The sequence below is a fragment of the Centroberyx gerrardi genome, chromosome 5 (genome assembly GCF_048128805.1).
Source record: "Centroberyx gerrardi isolate f3 chromosome 5, fCenGer3.hap1.cur.20231027, whole genome shotgun sequence".
NCBI classification, from domain to species: Eukaryota; Metazoa; Chordata; class Actinopteri; order Beryciformes; family Berycidae; genus Centroberyx; species Centroberyx gerrardi.
The window spans coordinates 21,951,748-21,972,743 of NC_136001.1; the positions used below are offsets into that span (position 1 = coordinate 21,951,748).

Here is a 20,996-nt window from a genome sequence, read left to right on the forward strand (position 1 = left end):
GTGTGAAGATAATCGTCCCTTATGAAATACTGCCAACTAGAGGCCAGTTCTGTTAAAACTGATCAAGGGTTCTTTGACTTTTTCACCCCAGAGCCCCTGTTACTATGTGTATATCTGTAAATCACTTTAAGTGGGGTAATTTACTGTGATGAGTTACTGACAAGGATTATGTCATTGCACAGAGAACAAAATGTTAAAGTCTGCTGTCTGAGGCCTTAACAAAAACACTAATTAGCCCTTATGCAGCCACAAATTACCAAAATAAAACAGCGGGAAAAATATTATTATACATTTTGTTTTGAGACTGAAAGAACTGGTCTGGGTTTCATAAAAACAACTTACTATGATGATCTCAATTCCATTTTAAGCCCATGGACAAATGCTTTTGAGAGCGGACAGTGCAAGTGGTAACAAAGCCTTAGTTTATTATTATTATTAGATTATTTTTGGCAAGATTAGTGGGTTAGCGAGCTAACTTTGGGTTTAACCCTGGCTTTTCAGTCTCACAGCAGTGGGTCACATATAGTGGGGTACATCCCCATGGTAACTCAGGCTGCACAGCTAACCTACTCTGGAGCAGGTTATGTTCAGATCAGATCCAAACGTATAAAAAGCCAATCAACTCTCTGGAAAATGTCATCACCACTCCTAGAGGATACCATGGCCTTTTATTTAATAACCTTTATTGCAAAAATTCCATTTACAAAACCAGATATGAATAAAAACAGATATTGCTCGCTTTTTCTAAGTATGGTTGATTGTATTAGTGTGAATATAATATAATAATATATATAAATGCGGTCATCTGTGGATTCCCACTGCTAGACCAGTGTTTCCCAATTAGAAAGAAACAGTAGACAGTAGAAACAGATCTACCTGAACAGGGCTAGCATGAAAGTGTGTAGCCCTTAATTGGATCAGGTGTGCAAGAGTAAAGATGGGACAAAAACTTGTAGGACAGGGGGTATGTGAGGACTGGGTTAGCAAACACTAAAAGATACCCTGACTATGTTGAACTTGCTTCATGAGACTGGCCCCAGGGCCATTCCACAAAGGAGGCTAAGACAAGTGAGGCTTAATATGAAGAACCTGTAGCAGATGGGCTACAGCAGCAGCAGAACATGCTGGGTTCACAACTAACAAGAAGAAGATGAAGCTACAGTCGGCACGTGATCACAAAAATTAGATAATTGAAGTGAAAAAAGGCCGTCTGACCCGATGAGTCCTGGTTTCTATTATGACATGGCAGGGTCTGAGTTTAGCATAAACAACATGGATCCATGGATCCATCCTGCTGATGTCTGCAGTACAGTACAGGCTGGTGATGGTGGTGTAATGGTGTAATGGTGTGGGGAATGTTTTCTTGGCATTCTTCACATTAGGCCCCTTAGTAACAATGGAGCATCACTTGAACACCACAGGCTACCTAAACAGTGCTGACCAGGTGCAGCCCTTCATGTGGAGAGTCGGCATGCACCAAGATCCCTGTGAAACGTTTCCAGCACCTTGTTGAATCCGTACCTCGAAGAATTCACGCTGCTCTGAGGGCAAACGGGGCGTCCTAACTAGTACTAGCTAATGGGAGATCAGTTAGGGAGAGAAAGGCAATTTTATTTGATGAGAGGGGCAAAGGGGCGGGACAGTTGAAAGATCTGTGAAGGTATTATTGGTTGCAATTTTTATTTATGCCTACTGGTATAGCATGAGGTAACCATTAAAGACACACTGTTTTCCAGGAAGTAAAAGTAATGGTATTTTGAAATATAAAATATACAATAAAATAAATATTTTGTAATTTATTTGGCATTTATTGTTAAATATGTGTATATTATTGCATGGGAAATTAGCTAACAAAGTGAAAAAGTCATTTTTGATTTCATTGTGACTTTAAGTAGTAGAGGACTGAAGTTCAAATAATCAAAGTTCTACTGTATACTGCATCTATAAAGTGCTTATTATGAACATATATGGCAGAATGTGTTTTAGAAAACCCTAAAATACAGTACTGAAGTTAAAAAGTAATATAATTTTAATTAATTGTGACTTTGGTATATACCTGAGAGTAGCAAATTTTGGCTATGGCTTCATTTTCAACATTTGAATCTTTACTAAAATATGAAAACTAGTTGAACTAGTAAGACTACCAGGTACACTAGCTGCTTAATGTACTGGTACATTTCTGACATGTTAGTCCTATATCATTCTTGTCTTGATAGAATTTAATACTTCAGAGGATTGCTCATCGCTTTCCCTTATTGAGACATTTGGTATTCTTTTTATGCTGATAAAACACACCTGCACCTCCATTTCTCAAAAAGAAGAAAAGGATAGCTCTGAGTTTAGCATGTCACTTTTATCAATTCAAATATGCAGGTTACTATGTTTTGTTTTGTTTTTAGATGTGTAAGGCAAATTATCAGATGCAGTGAACGCCTGATACCCCCTAATCTCACATGGATACCAAATATCTCAGTAATGAAAAAACATGCAATTCACAGAGGAATGAAACAGCAAAGCTACAAAGATATTGTCAAAATAAAGAAAACACCAGCATAAAGACATGGTGGCTCTGTATTGGTGTGGGTGCTTTTTCTGACATGGTTTGGTCCTAGTTATTGGTGGTGATGAACTCTCCATCTTTATAATGACAAAGTACACTGTCTCAAACAATTACAGTAGGATCAAATCTAATAAGAAGGACATAGCTAGCATAATGGTCATGATGCAACCCGCCTTGATTTGAGTTGTATTATCAATAATAATTAATTTAATGACATGAAATTTGCTTTTGAAACTGCTGAGATTCACTGCCTTATGAAGGCAAACAGGAGTAACTATTTTGTGTGTTTTGAAGGTCAAAGAGAATGATTAGGGTTTGGATTTAGTTTCAACAAATTGTTATTAAATTTAATTACCCATAATTGCCAATAGATGTGGCTTAGGAACAAACCTTTTATACTTATTGCACAATCGCTACAAAATACAGCATAATTACAGGAATGAGTCCATGTCAGAACATGCACCCACACTTGTACAGAACCACCAGAACCATAGAAATGAAGAAACTAGTTGTAGTCACACATACTAATGTTGACATGTAAAATACAATGTCCAAGTCAAAAGAGTGAAATGATAATCTCATAAGCTCATAGTGCATTAGGAAGACTGTCTGAGCATCATTTTTCAACCGGTCACTCTCACCACTGAGTGTCAGTAACGCACCAACAACAGCTCAACTAGTTCTATTGCACCTCTAATGAGGAAGAAGCACTGAATTCTGGGCAGAACGAGGAAGCAGCTTTCAGAACGGACCACTGATGACGCTCCTCTTCTTCTCCTCTATTTTGCAGCTGGGGACTGCTCTGTCTAGCATTTTACACTCTTCATTCTGGTGGGACCATGTTGGCGTTTCATTTATCTTTTATCATACGCTGTACGATCCAAATGTCAAAAACAGTGTTACTGTCCTTTTGGACCTCTCTAGACTGGTTCAACGATCTCCCCTGAAACCGTTTTAATAATAAGCACTTTCTTGAGGCACTCATGCTATATTAACATACATTATTTTGATCATGCTCATTCTTCCTAAAATTTCAAACAGTATCATTCTTAAATCATGAGGGAGTCATTGTAAACTATACTGAGGTGACTTTTCAAGTAACACATTGGAGCCAATAGAGAGGTATTATTTAGTGTTGCATCTCCAAAATACACTGGGACGCCCTCCGATTTTTACTAAAAGGCAAGTTCTAAATAGAGCTCATTCTTTCCTCTATCCATCCTCCCTCTGTTTTCCCTGTTCCTTCCATTTTCTTCTACTCGGGTCAGCCACTGAGGGGGTGCAGGTCCACCCTGACCTTCTCCCCGCTGCTCATCATGCCGATAGTGGGGTAGAAGCCCCCCGCCGGCAAGGCCACCTCCCTCCGGCCCACCACCTTCCCATTGCGGGTGAAGAACACCTGTTCAAACACAAGGGGACAGCAATGAGTTGGTTTAAGAGCTCAGAATTACACGTTTGTTGTTCAGTTAATTCCTGGTTCCCATTCCTAGATTTCACAAGGTGTCTCACCATGACCTTCCTCCCCTCCAAATCTTCTCCGTCCTCCTCCTCATCGTCATTATTTGCATACAAGTCATTCTGAACCGGACTCTGCTTGGGCCACACGTCTAGGTCCCAATCATCTATGTCATCTGAACGATGAACACAGCAACACGGAGAGAAGGGCAGAAACATGATTACAGACAGAAACTGTACGTGACGAGACACAGACCGTTCTGTAGTTTCGACGAGTGTTTACACACACAATGTAAGGACACTCACCTCCACTGTCAAGCATATAGTCGCGTGGAAACATGATCCCACAGCCCATAATGTCCCCCTCAAAGCAGCGTGGCCCAAAGGGGTCGCCCACCCCGCTGCCCTGGAACATCTTTCCATCGTCTACAAAGAATGACAGGTTAGCTGACTGGGGCTTTGTTAAATCGTGTCACCATGCATGACGGAGTAAGATACCATCAAGACATTAAGATTTTATCAAGAAAGAAACATTTTTAAAAAGCCATGTTGATAGTATCATGCTTAGCTTTTGTAGTTAAAACACGCTGTCCTTATGTAAACATAACCAAAACGTTCGAAGACATCTGTAAAGAGAGAACCACTTTTTCATAATTTGAATGAATAGGAAGACAGGCGTGGCCCAAGGAAAACTGTCATGAAAAAACAACATTAAAATATTACTAGGTAAGGTGAGGTCAACTTATAAGGTCACTCGAAAATAAGAAATGGCCTCAATAAATAGTCTTTAAATATTCTGTCGATTGAGGTTGTTGCCTTGCTCTCTAACTGTTAATCAAAACACACTCACTAGCCGTAACTTCCAGACAGCGTTGGGGTTCCCACTCTATTATTATCTGCATCAAAAACAACTTGGCTTCTTTGCCAGTTTGTAGTGGCAAAGAAGCTTTAACAACAAATGCTTTGACATCCTATGTTACGTTAACATGTCATTATATAAGTGAGAACAGGGAAATAAAGAGCGCTGTATTACAAACTTGTTTGATGCCTGAGAGACACACTACTGAACCTGTAAGAGGTGCTGAGAGCAGCAGTGGGCCTACAGACAGAGGTAATAGTCTGTCTGTGACGATGCCAGCAACATCCGTCTGGACAACACCCAGCGACTTGAGTGGGACTCAACACTGTGCTTTGCACATACTTTGCAGTTGGCAATAAACAGTGGCTTTAAAGTGAATGTCATACACTGTGTTGCCATGGCTGCCAGCAGGAGAGCCAGATGGCAGCAATGGCAGACTTCCTCAGTGAGGATTATAAGAGACTTCATTGTGCAGCATCTTTACATGTGACTCAAAAAATGTTGAGTTTTGGCTACTTTCTATCTTTCTATCATTCCATCATGTAGATTTGTTTAGTTATACTGTTCTGTAATTAAGTATTAATTAGACATTAGTCATTACCATATTTCAGATTAATAGATAAACAATTTTATTGTTTATTGAAGTTCCTAAACATTATGCTCTCATCGAAGGTTACACTTGAATACTATATTATTGTTATATCAGTGAATTTAATACTTCAATAACTACATTTGTTATTTGTAGACTATTACAGTGCTGTCTTTTGGACTTATAAATGTTGAAAGTTATTTTGGCTAGTCTCGCACTTTTTGTTTTTTCAAACTCTCAAAAATAAAATATCTAAATCATTATTATCCATTATTTGATTATTGCCTCCAGGTACAGAGCGGGATAATGAAATCAATTTTGTTCTTTTAAATTGATTGCCTACTTCTATAACAAAATAAATGTTCATGATTCACTGAAGAGAAAATAAACACAATTTGTGCTTGTTTTTTATGTTTAAAATGTCAAGATATTGTTTTGTCCATAAGTCAATAAGCTTTGGTTGAACTTTGGCATTTTGTAGACTCCGACTAATCAATTTGTCCAAACCAAAGCACCCACTGACAATAAAACTTTTGCACTTCTCTAGCAACTATACAATATATAGTTAAATCTTAATGTTCATTAGACAATACTAACGTTACTGTATCCTCCATATATATCATTACCATGGATGCAATGGGAGTGTACTGAATCTGTACTTGTTAATTCCCCTCTTTTTTTTTTTTGCAATAATGTAATATGACTCTCTAAGAAGCAGTGTGTATCTGTAAGTTGTTTTTGATACAGTTAGCAGCAGAATGAGAGCCAGTGGCATCTGGAAGAAGGGGCAACACAGGTGGGAGAAGTATACAGTATGTATGTGAAAGATACCAGGGGTTTACTGTTGCTAGTGACCCAAAAAATGATTCCGCTGGTGTTCTTTAAAGACAATAACCACCAAATATCAGCTTTGAAATGTGTTGTTCTTGTTGATTTGCATTAATGAACATCCAATCCTTTCTCCCATTGCCAAAAACATGAAACAGGTCGGTGCCACCTCCCATCCGCTCAGTGGTGATATCATACCTGTGTACAGCTCCATACTGAATGACATGGGAAACATGACAGTGACAGTACCCATGATGATGACGCACATTATCTGGCCAACTGATAGTGCTACTGCAATATGGATTTGATTGGATATAAATGTTTACACAAACATTTCATCAGTCTTGGTTCTTGAATTTTTAGAGTTGGGAGAGGCTTGACTTTGAGTAACAGAGGAAAAGGAACAGTTAGAAAACACAGTGACATCATGCAGCAACACTCACCTGCATGGTAGGCAATGGACCCTCTGCTCCAACCAGGATGTCTGTTTTTGGGGTAGTCCTGCGAATCAAATGAACATGAAATCTCATGAGTCAACAGAGCGTCAACTAATCTGTACTGTGTCTCCATTTCTTTTCATTTGTTTTGTGTGTGTGTGTACAATAACCTTACATTAGGTGGCTTTAGCTGAAATAAACAAAGTCCTAAGATGAAATGTTTCTCATAATATCTGAAGATGAATTAAATGGGGTCCTTACAATTGCTGCGATACTGTGGTAGATGGAGACTTACCATGGGATTACGCATATCATTTTATTTCATTTTTATGGGGTGGGGTTTGTCAGATTTGATATTAAGAGGCGCTGCAAAGCACTGCTACCTTCTCTAGGGGCCTTTAATAGAATACTTTGCTCTCTCTTTCTCTCTTAGTTTGTGCAGGGCAAACTGACAATCAAATTTTGTTTCATGCTGTGCTCAGTGTTCCAGCTCAAGACGTTGAGTTGAAGTTTTACAAACATTGTTTAACGATGGTTGGACTGACAGGTTAGGAACATCAAGGCCTGCATCAGAAATGCATCAGGAATGAAAACCTTTAGATCTTAATTGTGCTGTAACATCACTAAGAATCCAACATCAGGGTGTGACATTTTCATTTGTATATATACAAAAAATAGTATTATAAAGTAAAAAACAAACTGAAGGGGAAAAAAAACATCAAAACATATCCATGGGTTATTTTATTGATCACTATAATGATTTTCTTATCTATTTTTTTTTACCATGGTAACTAATGTAATAATGTAGTAATTGTGAAATGGGAGTTAAATGAAACCTGCACATTTAATTGCTGCTGATTTAAAGCAATTTTTACTCTCTACTGAGGTCAGGCTGCTTTAAACAATGCACAACTGTGTCTCTGGAAGCATCTTGCCTGTTAGTTGAGAAGTCTACTTATCAGTAACTTATCAGTAGTCTACTTAAATTGTGAAAACATTTCTTAAGTGACATGCAAAACACACTTCTTAATTTTCTCCAGCATTCACTCTTATCTTATTTACCTCTTTAAATACAATTGACAATCCAGTTAGTTTTTTTTAGAGGATCTACCTTTTGGCATCCGCAGGTGTCACTTCTCTGTAGATGGTTTGTTAGACAAACAGCAAGCTAACACCCTCTTTCACCAAACTCTGTGATGCTAATCAGCGACATCACATCACCTCAGGATGGCATTACCAGGCACAACAGCACTATGGATTGTTCAATGGGACCCACTGTAACAAAATGTCGATCTGCCAGTTAATGGCTTATTCTAATTTGCAATGAGGAGAGAGAAATTAGATGATGTACCCATGTAAGCCCCTATAGGCAGAGCACTTTACTGGCAGCAGAAAGCTATGATGGAGAGATAGCAACAGGTACAGCAGGAGCACAGGGCACTGGAGAGAGAAAGGATGAGAGGCTAAAATGGTGGGGATATCATGGACTCTTTAGGAGATTCAAAATTCATTCTATCCTACTCTATCCTAGAGTAAAGATGGACTGTAGTTAATGTGAAGAGATTGGGAGCCTGTAATGACTGGTGTGTAGATAGAACAAAAGGATAGGAATACAGAGAAGCAAAGGAAGGCACCATGAACAATTGCTCCTTTATCTAATATAAGAGGAGCAACAGTTGAGCAACTTGAAACTGCTGTCACCACAAGTGGGCTTCAGCATTTTTGTTTTGATGTTTGCAGTGGGAGGTAATGGCTCCCATCAGCAGACTGATGAAAGGATGCCTCATTGTACCTGGTAGGAGGTGTGGGGGTTGGAATGAAACCTCAGGAATGACCGATTGATGGATTTATAATGCCCCACCAAAACCGCAGACACCTCAGAAAAAAAAACAATTCCTGGAAAACAATCAGTGAAATGACAGAGCTCCATTCTCCACACGGTCCGGCCCGAGGGCACAAGCTACACACACACTGTGGAGGTAGAGGTGTGTGGGGGGGCTTGACGTAGAGGACGGGAAAAGGAGAGCGAGCAGAGCAGTGATGAACAATGATCTGTCACCTCCCCGGTTGTGAGCAGGATCACAGCTGGTGAAACACCAGAGCGATTAGGAAGACTGACGTGCAACCAGTCAGGATCCAGCAGACTGGTCAGACTGAGTACAATGAGCGCTGTACAGCCCAGCTGACAGCAGCAATATTTAAACCATGCTTCATTTCTCTCAAGCTATCATTTCATTGACAAAGTGACTGCATCTTAATTATTATGCGATTTTATTTATATTAAATATGGTGTGAAGAGTTCATGTTGATTCAATGTGAGGCTAAAGCCAGTTGATTGCATCTCTGTTGTGTAAACATTGAACAAGTCCTTTCTCAGAACCAGCTGATTACTACTTATTTCCAAAATATGGATCATCAGTTGCTGTCATCAATTATGATGAGATGCTACCTGAATGAGCCAAATTACTTTGGATATCAACCGTAAATTGCTTTGCCTGAGGAACTACTGCATACTTTGTATTTTTTCACATTTTCTTATTGTGTACGGCGGCTGACTGTCAGTATGCAAAGATGAAGAAGAAAACGGAGAGAAAGTAAAACTGAAAGAAACTGACAGAGAGAAATAGAGCGATTAGAGGTTCTCATCTTGCAGGAAGAGACCCCGTCCCACACAACTGATTTCCCATACTGCATTGCATAATGCTATCAAGTTAGCATAGTTGGTTAGCATGTAAATGGAACAACCTGCGCTTTCTACGGAAAACCAAACGAGGGGTTAAAATGAGACAATATTTATTCTGTTGTTAGCTTTTCCTCTCTCGGTCATCCATCACTCAGCCTGGAAACAGTGAGGGCAGCGGTGGGTAACAAATAAACACAGAGCTGAGTATATAATAGAATGTGTGACAGAAAACGATGATGATATGTGTTTACTAGAGGATGGTAGTGATGACAACAGTGAGGAGACTCTTACCCTGCGCGCCAATCCCAGGGCGATGTAACACTTCTCTCCAGCGCTTGTGATCTCCAGCTCATAGTAGTGGCAGCGTGTGCTCAGCGGGCGGCGGGCCTGGGCCAAGCCCACGTCCACAATGCTCTTCCCCTTGCCCATGTACTCCAGCAGCTGAAGGGCCGAGAAGACACATATACAAAAAGGTTGTCACTGAACCTGAAGATACACAGGAGTTGGCTATTGCTTGACTTCCCCCAACATTTGAGAATATGAGAATGCAGTATTGAATTAAAAACAAAAAGGTAGTAAATCTGAAACAGGGTTAGGCTTTAGTTGGAAGTTAGTTAAGCTATTTTGGGTGGAAAACAATTTTGATAATGTGCTTTTATTCAAACTGTTCTACAGTTTTAGGCCACTGAGCGTACACTGACTATTATGCGTTCTCAGCCTGAATAAAATGCTTTAGGCTATTTTAGATTATTTTAATTTTGCACTCAAGTGAAAAAGGACATATTTCTCATGTAGGGCTAACACGTGTCATAGAAACTCTTTTTCACTCCATTTAGCCTACTTTGAAAGGCGTTTATGCTCTATTAGGCAAAAAAATCACCTTATTATGCAACTTGAGGGCAGTGAAGTTAGTTTTAATTTCTATCTTCAATAATATTTTATCTAAATATGAGGAATATAAAACATATGTATCCATGATCAGTGTACTACCTTTTATTAACAGTCTGAGACTGAAAGAGAATGAATGAGCTAGCTTGGTAGGCTTGGCTACTCAAATCCACCAAGGCAGGATAACAAGGCATTTTCCACTCTGTGCAAATACACACCTTCCTCTTGAATTACTTTGTATAAACTGGGGTCGCCCAGTTAAACTGAACACATTACTATAGGCAGTTTAGCAAAACACCTAAAAAACAAAAATAATAATAATAAATAAAATTACCATTATACATACAAACTTTTTCAAGCGTCTCTGGACACTTCTGAGTGGAACCTGAAGCAGTTCACTTTGAGTAAAAATACAGTGGGACTTCAGATGGGAAAGTAACTAGGGAATTGTAATTTAAACTGATTGGCTGATTTCTGTTTACAGTCTCTCATACATCTATGAATGTTTTCAAGATCATCACTTTTGAATTTAAGCTTGCTGGAAATATCCGATTAACATCACAATACTAAACAAACTGCATGCGTAATAAATCAATCTTAGAACAGTAGTAACATTTTGTCTTTGTAGCTGAAGTGGACATGAAAAGATTTTGTTTGTTAACACATCTACATGTTAATATTTAACCCTGTGTCCAATAAATGGCTGACCTGTGCTACCACATGACTTCATGTTCATCAATTTGTTTTGTCAGTTGTCAACAAGAAATGTAAACAAACCAATGCTGCAATTACAAAATATTACTATTATGTATTACTCAGACCAATTCAAACCAGGATCTAGGCTGATAATAGGAAACCACAAACCTACATTTCACACTTCAATCCACTAAGTTGTTTTTTTTTAGATGATTTTTGTGTCACTTTTGCCTTTATCCAATAGTTTAAAGTTGAGAGAGACAAGAAAGACTAGGAGAGAGGGGGCTGACCCAGGTTGTCGCGTTTACATGGTGCTTGCCTTAGACCACTGAGCCACCAGGATGCCCGCAAATCAATATCACACTGCAAAGTATCAAAGCATACTGCTTTAAACTCCTCTATCCCTCAAAACCCTTCAGAGCCCACAGAAAAGCACTACTGCTGCTCTGTTACTGACATGTCTTGTTTATTCTGTCCTGACAGCTTTCATCTAGTATTAAGGTGTGCCTATGCGTAAATAATGACTTCCAGGGATTTCAGACTGTAGCGGTGCAATAACACAGAGGAGAGGGCCAAATTTGTAGAAATCAAGTATAATTAAATGCGTAGGAGGCAAGCAGGTTAGCTGCTCCTGCCCAAGGGCTCTTCAGCTGCAATCCCCTCCCATCCTCCTTCCATTCAAAAAGGTTTTGTGTGAACCACCCTGAGTCAGAGACACACCTCGCTGCACTGAGTTGGACAATGCCAGACAGACTTCCCCTCCTTTAAACTCATCATAACTCACCATCAGAGGCCATCTGGGGGACGGAGGGAGGGAGGGAGGGAGAGAGAAACATCTTGGTTTTACCTTTGGGAAAATATCTACTTCACCTGTGATAATATTGGTCATCACTTCTTACTGTCTATTTAATAGTTACTATTTAATTCTGAATTACCGTATTGACTATATGTGATTAATCTTATTCACACCCTGTAATCTAAAAGGTTACTCTACTTATTTATTTTTCTTATATAATTTGAATTTTTCTGATAGTTGATTTCTTTTTATACACAAACACTAGTTCCATACACATAGTAGAATTACTGATACTCTGTATAGGGGCAGATGTTCTTTTTCAACTTTTTGATAAATTCCCATTGTATTTGAACACTTTGGTCACATTAATGAATAAATCTTACTAAAGAGAGAGAGAGGTAGAGATGGCAAGTGTGTCTATGTAGCGGGTCTTAATGTTGGGCAAAATATACATGGGTACTGCACCGCTCCTCAACAAACACAGAGAGTCTAGCCTGTAGAAGTGTACAGCTAGTTTTAATGCTGCTTGTAAATTAAATAGTGGATGCTAACCATACAAACACAATTTATCACCAGGGATTTCTGAACACGAGAAAAAAGTGAATGAACTGCATGAATGATGGAGTCACACTATGACAACCATGTGGTGTCTCTCTTCTGCAAGGCAGCTAGTAAATGATTCAATCAGTCGTATCACCAAATCACTACACAGCATCAACATTTATGAGGGAGACAGATGCACTAATGCACACACTCTCACCAGCCTGTCACACACAAGGAGTACTTGATTTTACAAGGGTTGAAAGTGAATGTCCATTTTTTAGATTTGGCTTTTTTTTCCACTTTCCATCTACTCCACGACAGGACTTACCGTGCCAGTCACCTTGACGTCATGGAGACGGCCCCATTCGTCTTCATGGCTGTCCACTATCATCAGTCCATCATCCTCCTCCATCCCCCACTCTGCCTGCAGGTCCAGCTGCACTTCTTCCCCCAAAGAGTGCATTCCCACAGCAGGGTAGAAAGCCTCGGGAGATCCTAGGATCTCCACATTGCCAACCTGGACACAAATTCAAATACAGTAGGCTACTCCTTAGGGTAAACCAGCTGGGAGCTATGGACTAAATAACACAAGGTGAATACACTTGTAAATAATTGTAATGGTGAGTAGCCTGTGTGTCTGAAGTAGAATAAGATGGGAACGCAGAACTTACTTCCTTGCCGTTCTTGGTAAAAAACACTGTGATCTGCCCATCATCACAAAAGTCCAGATTTATTCCACAGCCAATTCTATCACCTCGGTTGCATTTTGGCCCAAACTGCTGACCCACAACGTTGCCATTGTACAGCCTGTGGAAGGACAGAGTGGTTCAGTGACTGCTACTCACCTTACTCAGTGTTTGTTTAGTATTATTGGTACAACTTAGTCTTATGCCATTTCTGTTATGCTGACAGCCCCTTTGATGGAGCCAGCAGTGCAAGTCTACACTTTATTAAAGCTGATTAACTGTTTGTTTAGTTCCTTTCATTTTACAGCACTTTGTGACTTTGTTTTAAAGAAAAGTGCTATGCTATTGTTGTTTTAGTGAACTGACATCAATTTATATCATTATCCACACCAGGACAGGGTGAGGAAGCCTGTACATACCAGAAAACAGAACTTACAGAACAATAAAAAATTGTGTCTATTGTTATACAAAACAATTCACCAAAAAACAAGCTCAACCCTCAGTTATTTATGTGGGTGCTGAATCCTCAAAAAATGTGTAACGAAATACTCCAGGACAGCACTCCAATTAATTAATTTATATTTATTGCGTCAATAATTGCGGCAATAAATATAAATTAATTAATTGGAGTGCTGTCCTGGAGTATTTCGTCTATTGTTATACAGCAATAGGCTGTCAATAGGCTATTTAAAAGGACCAGTCCTTAATGGAAATGTTAATGTGTAGCTACTGTAACCTGTCTCCAGTTCCTAAAACAACAAACAAGTTTTGTGCTCTCAAACTGACTGACAAAGCTCTTGCTAAGAGCAGTAACTTTCAAACATATAATTACACATTTGAAGAGTAAATATTTAACAAAATTTGAATTTGCTTTGAAGTTATAAAAAGTGAAAAAATAAAAATAACGTCTGCTTCATATGTATTAAATTGTCAGCTACATTCAATCAGTCAGTCAATCTACATAAACAAACATGTTTTTGTGAGGTTGTACGAAAGTTAAAGTTGGTGTTACTGTTGAACAATTCATGTGAAGTATACCAGTATTTTAAGTTAGGAGAAAATAAATCTGTTCCATCTGCATGTCATGTACCATTTAAGAATATGTTCAATTTAAATCTAAAGATAATTCAGAGAATGTATCAGTGTTTCAAGGCATGTCACATACTTGCCATCATCAGCATGATAAGCCACAGATTGTGGGAGCCAGCCCGGCTGGTGGTCCAGCTTGTACATCTGAGGCACCAGGCCGACAGCAATCATCCCCCTCACTCCTGTGTCGATGATTGTCACCTACAAATCCCACAGACCACATTATGACCAGGAGACAAGGGAAGAATTACCATTTCAACTGAAACTGCCCCTTTCCTTCAAGTTATTTTTTTTCTTTGGGACTCCTCCAAAATAATTTCATAACATATTTCTGTGGGCTATTTTGTGGGGTAATCTAGCCAAATGTCTGTTTTATTTGGTGGGGGCTCCTAACACCCTTAGCCAACCTAAACATAGCTAGAAGCTTTAGATATTAATTTCTTCAGAATAATTTTATTCTTCCTTTGATGCATTTTTGGATGCCAACCTAGACTTTAAAAGATACTGTTTTAAGACAGAGAGCACGACGTCATAAACTACACGCTTTACATATGTGTATGTATCTCTGTTTCTTTTTTGTGGGAGGGTGTTACAGTGTGAGGCAGTATGAAGAGTTATTGGAGCAGAACAAGAGATGGTGAGAGGAGGAGAGGGAAGGAGCATGAGGGGGTGCAGCGAGGAAGATGGTTAATGAGTTAAGAGGGAGGACAGGGACAGAGGGAATGTTTATGTTTTATTCTGCTTTTCTTAGATTTTCTTGTGGTTGATTTTGTCAGACCAGGGCTGTGAAAATACTGCATATATTCTGTTCACATATACATACAGTAGATTTTAAATGAATATTTACCGTGCAAATAAGTAAATAACCATTGCTGGGTGGCAAACCTACATAGAGAACCGAGTGCTCATGTTTAGCTGACTGACTCTGTTTACTGATTAAACTAGTTCAGTGAAAAACACTGACAGATGGTCTACCTTTTAATTAGTGTTTTAGTAGAGCTTTCAAACAGTGAAGGGCTCATTTGACTGTTTTCACAATTTTACAGCAAAAATATACAAGGTGAAACTGAAAGTTTGACTGCCCCAACAGGAGTGTGTGTAAAGTTTGGTTTCTATTCACATACCAAGTTTGCCCCTAGATTTTTAAATGCCATTATATTTTGCTTTTGGGTTGTTGAACTGTTGTGGTTGAATTGTGGTTAAGGTATTACTGTTAATGATACTGTTTTACATTTAAAATATTGCAACCTCAAAGGGCATTATCTTTTTGTAAATACAGTTTTTTCATGTTCATCAGAAGTGAAAACCCAACAGCGACAAGCAAGCTGGCCTACATCCTTGTTACCTAAAGCGAATACTGACCATGATTATATATGACATCATCCCTAGGGAGCCCTACATGGACGCATTGCAAGCGGAGCACTGGCAAATCCAGGGCAAGGAAAAGAGGAAACTTTAAGTCCTTTCCCATGACCTCAGCACCGGTCCCCAGAGAGAATGTCTCTGTTGTGTCAACGAGTAACACTCAGGACATTCAAATCCAACCTCAGATCTACAATCAGCATCCACTTTAATATAATTTATTAGCACATCACCCCATTTACGCAAACTGCTCCCTCCTCCAGAAGTGAGTCACGCAGATGAAGCGTAAGTATATAGCATACAGATAATTTTGAAAGGTTCAGTTACTGTTTGACGTCAGACTGGGCAGGATGTGTGATTTAAGCAAGTTTGTACGTGTTGTGATCGTTGGTGCCAAACGCTCCAGCTTCTCAGAAACAGCCTCCCTGCTGGGATGTTTGCGCATTACAGCATCTAGAGTTTACTGAGAATAGTGCAATATACAAACAAGCACGAAATTCGTGATAAGCTGCGAGCTATTTGGCTCTGTGAAACCAAACACAAAAGCCTAAGTTGACAAGCCCAGGATTAGAACCCGGGACGTTTGCGTTGAAGTCCGCTGCTCTACCAAGTAGCTAAAAGCAACCAACAGAGAAACAGAGCAACCCTGCCAACCCTGCCAACCCTACTAACCCTACTAACCCTACCAACCCTACCAACCGACCGACAGAGAGACTTATACTAGTTACTGCCAATCCAGGAGGGTTGGCTACCTTATCTGGACTGTTTGATTTTTGGCTTTGTGAAACCGAACCAAACCAGCTGAAGAACGAAACAATGTATCATTCTCGCATCAGGTGCGAACCAAGGAAGCGGACTGTCAGGTGTGAAAGCGCCCTAAAACTTCAGGCTGTTCTGGAGGCAAAGGGGCTTCATTGGTAGCCTACTAGCTAGCTGTCACCATAACTTTTTCATATGAAATGAGGTTACTCCACTGATTCCACAATATATTGTTGCCTCTTCTCACTCATCGCAAAAGCTTTACGTTAAAAAAAATTTTCATCAAACAGCAAAGTTATTAGGTTAAGTTGTACAGTTGTCGTAGGCCACAATGAACTTGCAGTTGACCAGTCAGGGGAGGGTGCTCAACATTAATAGCTGAATCACTTTGGAGCACAAAAAAGATCAGAGATTGCTTACTTTTGTGCTGGGACTGGACTTTATTGCTGAAATTGCTTCTGACATTGGCATCTTTGACTTTGGCATCTATAACCCTTGAAGAATTAACAATAGCTTCAGCAATTATGCCCAGTCCCAGCACACAATTTAATAATCACTGCCAATTTCCAAGCTAAAAGATCTTCAAACTCTATTTCTCAAACAGGATAGTGCTGCACTTCTAAGGTGCTACTCCCAAGAGGTGTGATGATTTCCCTTTCATTAAGGCTGAAGAAGATGTAGGCACGCAGCCAGACACGATGGTCTGCCAAGTCCCTTCTCATCAACACAGAACTAGGACTCCTTTGCTATACTCGCTCTTTAGTCTGGCATTTGGTCAATATTACACAGTAAGCATATCTCACTGTGTACAGCCAAGCCCTTCTTGGTTAAGCATTACTTTTTATTGACTTTTTATGATTCTGCCGTCTTCATTTAGTCTGGAGCAACTGATATGAAAACAATGATGGATCTCTGGGGTAATCTGTCACACATTGCATTCTTTTAAAGTGAAAAGATTACATTTGATAAATGCCATTATTAAAAGGATTGAGCACAAAGTATAATTGGTGAGGAACATGTGAATTGTGATTGGAATTATGCTTATGATGCTCCAGATCTATACTAGTGAATATCATCAATTAGCCTGTACATTGGCAGTTGCTCAACAATGTGGAAATAAGGGAAGCCCACGCAAACTACTGTACATAAAATCCAGATAGGTCAAGTTAGTGTAGGTTGGGTGTTTGTCCTAATTTCAAGTGGTAGACAATAAAGATATTATATTGCTGTAGTGACCTTAGCCTTTCCCTGGCCAGGTACTTTTTTTAAAATTTGGTAGTCAACTCCTGTGTCAAAGGGACAGCTGTGAAATTAGAGGACATCATTAATTCTTACTTCAAAATAGCGGTTTCTTTTCGATAATGGCCTGGGGGCCACATAACAGCCAACTTCTTCAGAGTTCCCTTGATACCTACAAATAAATAGATATACAAAAATGAAAACAAAAAGTAAAAATGTTTCTGTGAACTCAAACAATGTCAGTAATGTGAGATGCTGATTCAGCAAAGCAAAAGAGCCTTAAGGTTAAAGTCAGGGATCAAACCCATATCTGACCAGCTGGTGCTGCCAGTTAGAACTCTCACGGTGGCTTTGCTCACTACTGTTACCTGAGTATGTCTCCGTCCCTCAGCATTCTTTTGAACCGATCCCGATATCGCACCGCTCGCACTTCACGAATTTCTCGGATTCGCCTCCTCCAGTTCAGAAAGCGATAGTGGAGGTTGATGTCGTCCATCTCCTGATATCATTACAATCTAGGAGACGGGGAAACAAATCAAACATTTTTTTACTACTGTGGAGAATGTTACCTTCAAAGCCGAGCCAGCTGGCATTAGATAGCTATCTTACCATCTAACAAAGTTCAGCTTTACTGCATGATGACATTTCCGGGAGCTCCAAAGTTTGTGTTTAAGGAGAGTTAACAAGTTGCTCATAGCATTAGACCTTCTCTGTAAGGCTAAATTATGGTGGTTTGGTAGGTAGATTATTTCTCACCTATTTGTGTGTGTAACGTGTGCCTGATCCTTCAATTTGTGGTGGAAATATTGCAAACAAAGCTCCTTGTGTTTGTGGATGCAACATCATTTAAAGCGAATGGAAATGGGTAAATCCTGCCGGTGCTTTGCACCTTGCCGCACAAGTCGATCACAGCACAAGACACTTGCCAAGCTGTCTGATAGGAGGCTCAAAATAACACGGGTCCAGAAAAAATCCTTTCATCTATTTTTGATGCTTCTGTTGGTAATGCAGGAAGAACAATTGTAGAGAAATTGTGACTCTTATGGAGCACTAGAGTGTTGAGTGTGTCAGTACAGACTGCATCTGTTACAGAAGCAGCGGAGGAGGAAAAGGGCTAGCAATGAATGTATCCAAAGAATGAAATGAGAGCACAGATCCTCCTTAAAAAGAAAGCAAAAATCTGTGACCAAGCGATTAGGCCTAGCACTGTCACCTCACAACAAGCCCTTGCTGTGTGGAGTTTGTGTGTTTGTGTGGGTTTTTCTGCTTCCGTTTCCTCCCACATTCCAAAGACATGCAAGTCAGAACGGACTGGAGACTCCACTTTGCCAGTGAGCATTAATGTGAGTTTCTACCTGTGTTAGCGCTGTGGTGGCCTGGTGTCTCCCTGCCTTCCACCCAATGTATGCTGGGATAGACTCCAGATGATAAGACATGTTTACATTGGATATTTCACTCCAATGTAAAAATGTCTTCTTCCTCTATTATAACCGAAGTTTAGGGGACAGCCCGGGCATTTTGCTGAGTCACCCAGTAATTTAGTATCTATTTTCCTGAAATGAAATATTGCAGAGTGAAATGCCTCATTTAGGCCTGTACCTCACTGACACACTACAATGTGAAATCTACTGTAGGCCTTTCTTTTTTTGGCAGAGTATACAATCAAAGTCAGGCCCACCCATGTGAACACAGATACCTTCTCACAGTCTGCTTTTGCTCTTATGTCATTAAAATTCATTATTTAGTATCAAAATATCTAAAAATGTTGATTTTTCACATTGTGAACCATTGGATCAGTGGGGGATATTTTCTTCTCAAGATAGAGGAAACATGAGTTTGGTAGAAAAAGCTTGGAAATATTTTCTGTTCCCCTTTAAACATAAGAGGAAACTATGAACATATTTGCCAAATGTGATGACAAAACGTTACCAGCCCAAACACGACTGAATCATATAGTTGAATGAACCTTAGATCTAACTGGTAACTTATTTTAACAAAATAAACAAAACGAAACAAACATCCAAACGCTATCACCTCGCAAATACGATTGATCGTGGGATAAATCCACCACTTTACCCATTTACGAGCCTACCGCGAACGCAGCATCACATTTCCCAAACTACTACAGCCAGGACTCCGGTGGCCGGCTAGCTGGCTTGCCAACGTTATAAAATTGTCCCACTGTATGATTAATAACAGAATGTGAACATGAATATACCTTAAGTTATCCACATATTATCCAAAGCCCCTTGATGTCACTTTCATTCCTTACTGCTTAATAACTTGTAGCGCCGTCGTCCTTTTGTTTTCGCTTCCAATTTTAAGGAGGTGAGATCTGTCACTTTATGTCCAACCTGCACTGTCGGAAGTCCCGCCCACTCAGCCAATCACATCAAAGGGTAAATGCGGGTAAGCCTTCTTTAACCCATGCCGTGCTAACCACAGGAGGCAGAGAAAACTTGCATGTGCAATGTATGTGTATGTGCGCGCATGTAAGCGTGTATGCGCGTGTGTGTGTGTGTGTGTGTGTGGATGTGTGTGTGTGTGTGTGTGTGTGTGTGTGTAATCTTTGTTTTTTACATCTGTTGTAAGAAAAGCTGTATGTACTCTATTGTTTCGCCGAGCACCGTTCGACACGTAGATAAGTAGCTTTTTGTTTGGCCAGGACGCGAGAGGACGCAGCTACAGTCAAGGAGGAAGTTTATCTCGACCTGACAAAAAAAAAATCCTAACACTGAAAAGGAAAACATCAAACGGAGTTAAGAAGAAAAATGAAATGAAGCCTCACCTCAAAGCTTTGTCCAAGATTATCATTTCCATGAGACGTCGCCTTGTTACTTTTGTTATAATATTGATGGAAAGTTTGACTCTCTCTCTTTTGGGAGGGGTCTACAAAACCGAAGCTAAAACAGTTAAATTATTACATTTTCACGTTTACTGCCACAGTATAGCGTATTAACATTGACATTATTTGAGATTAAGCGATCCCAGGTTGTCCCATAGGCCTATGATACTTTAAGTTATAGGTTATTCAACTGGTCTTCCAATATAATCAGTACATTTGTGACTCACACACAGTGGAATTTGTGGAGTGGGACTTTTGCCCGTGGCTATTAATGGCTTAGTCATCCAACCTGTTGAGTAGCACTCCTTTAGCCTCTCACTGTACGCCATAAAACCTTATGCCTATCCTTCTGCCAGCTGCTTTAGACTGAGAAGAAAATGTTTGTTTTTGTTGTTGCTATTCAAAGCAAAGTCATGACAACCTCATACAAAAATCCACCCTGATATCAGCACTTATTCACCACAATATGTAAACTTTTTTTTAACCATATGTTCACAATATGTGACTAATTATATTAAATTTAATCCACAACTTTGTAGAGACAGGCCACCATATTGTCCTTGTCACACATTTTTGACAAACAGCAATCATTTTAAAAGCTTAATGGCAAATTGCTTGTCTACAGACCCATGATTGGTTGATTATATATGCCTATATATGTGTCAGCTCTGGAAATAAATTA

The 20,996-nt window shown here is 39.6% G+C and overlaps 1 protein-coding gene across 3 annotated transcripts; it reads right to left on the bottom strand.

Annotated features, from left to right (window-relative positions):
- Positions 1–280: 280 nt before the first annotated feature.
- Positions 281–20,694, bottom strand: LOC139927353 (SPRY domain-containing protein 3-like). 3 transcript variants are annotated; one of them, XM_071919465.2, is made up of 11 exons: positions 20,258–20,694; positions 17,838–17,984; positions 17,566–17,641; positions 14,186–14,310; positions 13,006–13,141; positions 12,663–12,851; positions 9,703–9,852; positions 6,735–6,792; positions 4,322–4,441; positions 4,070–4,191; positions 281–3,959 (listed from the first exon to the last, which is right to left on the bottom strand). In XM_071919465.2, the coding sequence occupies exons 2-11, from the start codon at positions 17,963–17,965 to the stop codon at positions 3,825–3,827; spliced, it is 1,239 nt and encodes a 412-aa protein (XP_071775566.1). In that variant the 5' UTR covers positions 17,966–17,984; positions 20,258–20,694; the 3' UTR covers positions 281–3,824. The 3 variants fall into 3 exon arrangements, with proteins under 3 accessions (XP_071775566.1, XP_071775567.1, XP_071775564.1); XM_071919466.2 differs by lacking the exon at positions 20,258–20,694 and adding an exon at positions 19,742–19,814; XM_071919463.2 differs by lacking the exon at positions 20,258–20,694 and adding an exon at positions 19,688–19,810 and having other exon boundaries at positions 282–3,959.
- Between the last annotated feature and the right edge of the window lie 302 nt (positions 20,695–20,996).